The 8,635-nt window shown below is 39.3% G+C and overlaps 1 protein-coding gene across 1 annotated transcript in view; it reads left to right on the top strand.

The window, feature by feature from the left end:
- tbc1d15 (TBC1 domain family, member 15) overlaps nt 1-8,635 on the top strand; it is a 31,595-nt gene that overhangs the window by 10,043 nt on the left and 12,917 nt on the right. Inside the window, exons 2-6 of the mRNA XM_042411361.1 lie at nt 1,697-1,769; nt 2,973-3,074; nt 3,389-3,463; nt 4,302-4,440; nt 5,811-6,018. Coding sequence (XP_042267295.1) covers nt 1,746-1,769; nt 2,973-3,074; nt 3,389-3,463; nt 4,302-4,440; nt 5,811-6,018 — 548 coding nt within the window. The 5' untranslated portion in view covers nt 1,697-1,745. The remainder of the gene's footprint in view (nt 1-1,696; nt 1,770-2,972; nt 3,075-3,388; nt 3,464-4,301; nt 4,441-5,810; nt 6,019-8,635) is intronic.

The following is an 8,635-nucleotide window of genomic DNA, read 5'->3' as shown; positions in this document are numbered from 1 at the left end:
TCCATGTATTTACTCATCTTAACATCAATTATTAAACTCAAATTCTCATTTGGCTGTGAACCGAGTTAGTCTAATATTCAAACACACACAACACATCAGTTAGACACTGGAATTAGCCATAAATGGAACTTAACAAGCAAGCGAAGACAAGTCTGATTGGCAGCAGAGCAAACAGAACAATGTTTTCTCCTCCTAGTTATGAGAGCACAGATTCAGGGTGTGTTGAGCACACCTGTGTTTAGTTAACTCCAGACAGCAGAGATGTGCCCCTTGCTGCTCCCAGAGCTCAACAGGGGTCAACACAGAATTTCAACAAACACTCTAATATTTCAGTCACACTTTGTTCTTCTCGTTCTTTATTATTCCGCCTACTTATTATTCCACATGGACCTTTTCAACTGCTGCATACTTTGTGCCAGAAAAAACATTCAAATGTCAAACTGTGCAGCTCATTCAGCAGATGTCTGCTATTACTTTTCTGTTTTCGAGCATATTCCAGTGATTTTCTATTAATTTTTAAACATCAAAATGATCCCTGTGAAGAGCACATTGCAGTAGTCCAGTCTTGAGGAGATCAAGGCATTGACAAGTTTCTCTGCATCTGACAGAGTTAAAGAGGGGCAGAGTTTAGAGATGTTTTTGAGATGGTAGAAAGAGGTTTTGCACAGATATCTTATATGGTCACCAAAAGTTAGCTGAGGGTCAAACTTAACACCCAGATTAGTGGCTGAGGAGGAAAGGGGGAGGTCCTAGCTGTCAAAGGTGAGATGAGGTTTGGGGGATGACTTAACCTGATGTGGAGTACCAAAAAGGAGAGCTTCAATTTTGCTGCTGTTTAAGTGGAGGAAATTAATGCTCATCCAGGCCTTTATCTCATCAAGACAGGCACTGAGGTGTGACACGGCTGCAGAAGGGCTTGGGGCAGTTTTTCTGTACAGATGGGTATCATCAGCATAGCAATGAAAAGATGGCTGCTGATGACACGTCCAAGGGGGAGCATGTAGAGGGTAAACAGGATGGGGCCGAGAACCGATCCTAGCAGAACACCACAGTGAGTGATCTAGACCTGCATCCTCCTAGTGAGACATACTCAGTCCTACCGGAAAAGGTAGGACTGAAACACTTAAATGCAGAGTCCAATGGTGGTGTGGAGGCCCTCTAGGAGGATAATGTGACCCACAGTGTCAAATGCTGCGCTCAAGTCAAGGAGAATCAGGATTGAAGGGGACCCTGCATCAGCTGCCACCAGAAGGTCATTCGCAACCCTGAAGAGCTGTTTCAGTGCTGTGTGCTGAAAGAAAACTTATTGACATTTTTCAAATAGGTTGTTGTGTTCAAGGTGTTCCTGAAGCTCAGAAGCAATCACCTTCTCCAACACCTTGGACAAAAAAAGGGAGGTTGGGGATAGGTCTGTAGCTGGCAAGAATTTCCGGGTCCAGGTTGGGCTTCTTGAGGAACAACAACAATAATAATAATAATAATAAGAAGAAGTTATTCTTTATTCAGTAGGAGTGATTATGGCAAGAAAAACATGTTTCGATGTTCATTTGGGCGACTGACTGTTGTTTTAAGAGAGACTTGAAAAATTGTGAACCCGTCCTTTTAAATTTAAAAAAATAAATAAAAATGAACGTGCATTGCGCATGCGTACTGGAGTTTCTGACCGGAAGCTGACTTGTCACTATTGTTTTGGAAGTTGACAGGCACGTGAGCTGCTGTCGTCACCAGGAAAGCGAGCTGGCGTCATGGCGGCGGATTGTGCTCCGAAGGTAAAAACACCCAAAGTCTCACATGTCCACCTGTTTTTTTCTGTTTAAGTCTGTCAGATTCTGTTAATTATAAAGTCTGTGCGGATAAAATAACGGTGTTAATCGGATACAGCTCCGTGTTTACTCGCCGTCAGCCAGCTAACAGCTGACGAGTTAGCTGAAGTTAGCTTGTGTTAGCCGCTCGCTAGCTGTTTTGTAGCCACATCGACATCATCAGCCCACACCAGCAGTACGAAGACATGCCACGAAGACATTACAGTCTGCTTTCAGCTGCTGTGAGCTACGTTTAGTGAGGCACATCTCTCCGTGTTGTCTTTAAATGTACAACATGTCTGGCAGGCTCCGACATGGAAATGCTAAAATCTAACGTCAACATTAGCAGCGTCAAACCAGCGGAGCGAGTTGACGGTTGTTGACACTTTGGGGCCCTGAGAGGTCAGAGATCTGCTCACCAGCAGTGATGGAAAGGAACTAAGTACATTTACTCAAGTACTGTACCTAAGCACAGTTTCGAGGTACTTGTACCAGAAATATTGTACTTTGTACTCCACTACATTTATCTGACAGTTACTTTTCAGATGAAGCTTTGACACATTGGATAGTATAACAAGCTTTTAAAATACAACACATTGTTAAAAATTAAACTACCGGACAGCATCTTCAGATTAGTGACTGAACAAAAACACCACATATATCAGGTCTCTCTGCATTTTGTAAAGTCACCACACTCCATACTGTTGGTGAAGTTTAGTTCGCTTATGTTTAGTGTGTCTGTAGCTGATAACATTTAGATAACAGGGTAGCAAACAAAGTTTCTCCCCTAAATTTCCATCAAAACAACAGTCCACACTTCTCAAGGTTGAGCTAAACTTCAAGTTACTGTACGTGCTTGTAACACAGTGTAGCTCCAGCTGTCTAAAAATAATCTAAAAGGGATGTTTTATAAAGGCAGAAGGTGGTTTAACAACACAACTTGCTGTTCTGAAGGTATAAACAGAATCTTTAAAGACTCTTCTAAACATCTGGATGAAAAAATATCCTGTCTGCTGAACCTTAAAAAAGATTTTTAACCCGTTTCTCATGTTGCAACTGTATTTTTTCTAAAGATTTCAGAGAATTTGATATTTATCTCTGCGACTTGTATGTAAATATACGTTAGAGGCACAAACTAGTGCTAACATGAATGTAACGTCTGTCACGCAGGTTATATTTGAACATGAAGGAGTCTTCATTCAGCCGAGCAGTGATGAAGATGGGATCGAGCAAGATTTGCTCATTCCAGGATCACTTCGGATTGTTGACAAGGTAAACAAGGTGTCAAAGTTACGTTCTTCTGTCTCTTCTTTGCTCTTCAACAATCATATGAGTGAAATAAAATGTCGTGTCTTTTTTTTTTTTTGTTCGACCAATTGTCTAAAACTGAAAGATTTCAGTTCACTGTTATAAAAGTCAAGAAAATCAGGAAGTAAAAAAAATGTTGCTGGTTAATTTCCTGTCAGGGAATCAATTAAATGACAGTTGTGTGTGAGGTTAATTGTTTCTGAGCTGAAAGCTTTGATCCTGGTTTGCTGTGTGTATGAAATAACTTGTTGGCTGCGTTTCTCTCTCCTCGCTGTCAGGATGGTGAAATCATCGTGGAGTACAGACCTTTGGAAGACACTGTCGACCCATCAAACATGTTGTGTGCTGGCAAGGTTTGTTTCAATTTGCCTCCTTGATTTTTATATCATTTTGTGTAAAGATACAACACACTTTGACATTTGTCCTGTTAGCAACAAAAGGAGAAGAGAAGTCGGCCTTGTGAAAGTGAAATCCTTCCATTAAAGCAGAAGGTGATTCCCACATTGTTTATCAGTCACACGCTCACAATCTCTCCTGTCACTGATCATTATTCAGACTGACTGTTAGTCTGTTTGAGCTCCTCATCATCTGTGACAGCTTTAATCCTTGGCTGTATGACAGATGATTTGGTCCTCGCTGCAGTAAAGACGTCGTTTTCACTCGTCCTGCAGCTGGACTGGAAGAAACTCACTAGCCTAGCAACATTAAGGCTACAAACAACCCATAATGCATCACTCTCTGTAGGAGATGTAAACATGTATTTGTCTCGTCCTCAAATATAAAACGACTCCACTTTTTCAAATGTAATTCCCACAGTAAAATAACTTGTATTATAACTTATATTCGGGTCAATATGGTGTATTGTAATTATTACAAGATGTTTCTGCCTCTAGTGACTGTGAATGTAAAAAAAAGCCAGACAGACTATAAATGAAATCAACCAGAACCGTATATTTTGGTGAGTCCGTTATTAGCGGGTTGGTGTATTACACAGGCAGGCCTCAGTCTTTCCTTTCAAATCATAACAGCTTTAAGTCATAATTTCCCTCCAGTGCAGCAAATCTGAGCAGTTTGACTGCTTTTAAAGTGCTTTGCCACAAATTCAGACCTCTACACACATCAGCACAGAGTGTGAGCACAAGTCAGCCAAAAGAGGGAGTTAAAAAAGTGACGTCCTGTGTGTTTTATCAGGACACCAGTTCTGTGGTGGAGTGGGCCCAGTGTCCAGGCGAGAGGCCTCAGCTGTTAGAAACACAGCAGAGCTACGAGACAGAGTGGGACATGATCAACGCCGTGTCCTTCAAGAAGAAAACCTGCACAAACGGAGAAGGTGAGTTTTCTTCATCTACTACAAACACCTTTTAACCAGCGTTGGGTGAGAAATGACCTCCAGCCACCAGCAAAATACAGCTAGAATAGTAGTAGTAGTGGTTGGTGGTAAAATGTTCTACTAGCATCATTGACATGTAACACGCTGTAATTTAACTGGGGCTGCAATAAACGATCATTTTCATCATTGATTAATCTGCTGATTATTTTCTCAATTATTTGATTAATAATTTTATCAATAAAATGTCAGAAAATAGTGAAAAATGCCTGTTACCATTTCTTAAAGCCCGAGACGACGTCTTCAAATGTCTTGTTCTGTCAAATCTGAGAAACAGCAACCAGTGAATATTTGATATTTTTGCTTAAAAAAATGACTGAAATGATCAAAGTTGTTGCCGATTAATTTTCAACTAATCTTTGCAGCTCTAAATTATTATTTTTTGATCAATGTGTTTATATTAATAAACAAGGATTACAGACAGGAAACAATGAATATAATTTACCACATATACAAATAACAATAACAACAGCTTGAAGCTCTAAACTTAACTCCAGTTTCAATTTTTAAAATGTACTTATTTATTTGTTTGCACATAAAAAAAATCAAGTAAAGATTTGATATTTACACAAAGACATTCACATATATAAAAACACAACTTAACCTCCAAAAACTCAACTTCACATGAATTTCAAGTAAACAAACAGAATTACATTAAATAAAAATAATGAAGAGTGAAAATACTAAAACAACAGTCAACACTGAACTCAACAAAGATGATAAGTGATATGTTAGTTTGCCTCTGTGTCAAAATGAAAATGAAACCACATTAAACATAAAGGAAGAGGAGGATGTTCAGACTGTTGAGTGGAAACATAACAAGTCTGAAGACAGTTAACAGTTTAAGATAAAGGAAAAGAGGAACTTCTGATTCATGACAATGAGAAGAAGAAGCTAATCTAACTCATTTCTTCTGAACAGTTTGTTGAAAAGTTCAGTTTGTTAATATCATAAAAGTGGTTGTTGTCTTTCCAGATATAGATAAATAAAACTCACTCTGCAACTTCTGGCACATCAGGAGATAAACAGTATTAATATTATTCTTTACATTTCTTCATTTAATTTTTTTAATTTAATCATTTAAATAATGTCACTTCATGTCATAGTGAAAGCAAATGTTCCAGAAACTGCTCTGTGATGTTGGAGGAAATGAAAGTGTAACTGCTGCTGGAGGAACCTAACATTTCACGACATATCTCACCGCGTACCAGCAACACGTCAACGCTGCTCAACTGTTAACTCTAAAAGTCGTCAGTCCTGCTGTTGCTAACGATGTTGTGTTTTGTTTTTGTTCCCTCCGCTTGGTCTCTCAGGCTCCCTGAACCACAGCAACGAGAGGAGCAGGTGGGCGTTCAGCTTCAGCGCCAGTGACCTCCGGTCCGTCACAGTGAAGGAAGAAGGTTGGTCCTTCCTGGTCTTCAAACTGAAGGAGTCATCTGTCACCCTGCCGGCTCTTCACTTCCACCAGGGCGGCAGTCGACAGTTCCTGGACAGCCTGAGGAGATTCGCTCTGCTCAGCGAGTGAGTACTCACAGCAGCACGGTTACATGGAGGAACAATGAGTTTAAATTCACTTCAGTGTGTCAAGACTCAAGGTGGGAAAAAAGCAGGTGGGACAGGAAGTAACGTGGTTTGTAAACATAAACTGTGGCAGCTAACAAGGCTAGCAGGCTAACAGCAACAGTCAGACTGAAGTTTGACGTCAAAGAGTCGAGTTCATTACAGCATCTTTATTTTTCCCCACATGCTGAATTCTTAATAGCATTTAATGATGAACTGCAGTGATTTTCCACCTCAGCGTGTGTTTCCAGGTGTTCTGTGTTTATAAAGTAGTATAAAGCCTTTTGTGTCTGGGGGTGTGGAGTTAAAAAGAATTGAGGTTAGCAGACCTCTGTAGCTCCTCATCTCCGCTGGAGGCTAGCAGCTCCAGGCTATATTAGCAGCTACTAGCATAACACAGCCCAGTAGACACAACTGACATTATGACTCTTTAACTGACCTGATCCTACTCATATCGACGTGTTTGATAAACGTCCACCTGCAGTTCAAAACGATATAATTAACTAAACATGCATATTACAGATGAGAACAAGCTGGTACATGTTTTGCTGGTTATATGGGAACATTTTAGCTTTATTCACCATGATAGAGGACAAAACGAAGCTAAACGGAAATAAAGTTGGAGAATAGCGGAGCTTCGGTGCTCCAGTGTGCAGGAGAGGAAGAGACGTGATGAGGCTGCAGGTGAGCTTGATGTTAGCAGAGAACGTTCAGTATGAGCTACAGTTAGTCAGAAAATAAATGCTGCAGCTCTTCAACAGCCAAACAAAGCTCACTACTGTTGTCTACCAGCAGTTGAATATGTTGACAGTGTTTACCCGGACGTGTAAAGCACCTCACCACAGTCTGGAGGCTGCAGGTTGTTTCAGACGCAGCCGTTTGTTACACAAGTGTAACAAGTGTCGCTCTAAAAGATTCAGCTAATAAGATAATTAAATAATAGAAGTCATAAAAGTGTTATTCAAATCTATTTAGATATTAGTTTTGAGATGGAGCCATATTTGACTTGTTTTAGTAAACAAATACCTTGTTGTGTAAAGTATAATATCAGCTGATACACCATTATTATATTCTTTAAACTCTCAAATCAAAATTCCTCAAAAGTCCTGTATCAGTCGGGTTATAATTCATTTATAGAATATTTCAGACATATGTGTGTGTTCAATAATGTCTGTTATAACATTTTGAAAATTGCAGATAAACCTGCTTTAACAAGTATCTGAGAGTCTTCACATCAAACAGTTTACTGACATGTTTCAGTCACAATAAGGAGATTTAAGCTGAACTCATTATATTTGCCTGAGAAACGTAATGATGAAATGTTTATCTTTTTTTTTTTTGCCTCTTGAAACATGGCAGCTCTTCAGATGTGTCATTTATATGCTAATTCACGTGATTTACATGCAGCGGAGTGACAGCGTGTGATGTGGTCTTCGCCTCGGCGGACGACACTCAGCCAGCAGACGTTCCTCTTCCTCTCTGAACCGAATATCATGTTAGATTACTCCCCGCAGCAGATACCTGTTATTAAAGTTCTTATCAAAGCCTTTCATAATGAAATCGTCTGGATTAAGTGCCCGCAGAGCATCGATCGCCGTGACGTCCTGCTGACTGTCTGTCTCCTGGTTGGCTGAGTCGTCTTTTTATTAAACGCCGTTAAAAGTCTGCAGAGATAAATATAAAGAAGCTGTTGACACACAGTTTCTGGATTTTACTGTGGAGCAGCTGATTTCCAGACTTCTGAAGCATCTGGTTGTCAGTGAGATAAAATAAATAACAGCAGTAAAATAAAGAAACAGTTCAGTCTGAATATCAGCGTAACCTTCAAGCTAAATCATCATCAAATTTTAAATTAAAGGGTTTTAAAAAACTAAAGATCCTTGAGTTGCAGACTTCACCAGACATAGGTCAGAAAGTTACCCATAATCCACAGCAATAAGGAAGTGAAGATATAAAAGAATCCATAATAAAAAATAAAATAAAAACTATAATTATCATCATAATAACAGTCAATGTAAAATATGTGTTTTTGGTGATATTTGCTTTTTCCATTTTTGTTGTTGTGTAAGTTAATTGATATGATGAGGTATAATGTACACACAGTAATAGGCCTACAGGCTTTATAACATGAGTTTGTTTATTATAATCTGCTAAACTAGACTAAACTAGGGCAAAGGTTGTTTTTTATCCATCTATAATGTGAAAGTCCTCAGTTAAGTATTTAAGTATTTATGTAAAGGGGAAATCTCACAGCACATTCTGGCCAGATTAGTCGTAGCTACTGTGTAAAATAACAGACCTGCACATATCTAATCTGTTAAAAATGTTATAGAAATGAGTCACAGGTTCAGGAATTTGGAGTTAATCTCCATGGAAACACATGAGGTCTTTGGTCCCGTCTTATAGCGCATTTTATCCCCTCGCAGACATGACGTGGTGACACATGAAGTCACAATATATACGACTGAAGTCTGCGAGGTCTAAAATCTAGAGTATTTCTTAAATGAAAAACATCTATTACATAACAAACATAACAGGAACCACAAATAAAATAAAGAAGCTGTTTCATGTCGAGTGA

This window comes from Thunnus maccoyii, chromosome 5 (genome assembly GCF_910596095.1).
Source record: "Thunnus maccoyii chromosome 5, fThuMac1.1, whole genome shotgun sequence".
Taxonomy (NCBI): Eukaryota; Metazoa; Chordata; class Actinopteri; order Scombriformes; family Scombridae; genus Thunnus; species Thunnus maccoyii.
The sequence above is the reverse complement of the archived record's forward strand: the minus strand, read 5'-3'. Positions and strand labels throughout refer to the sequence as shown.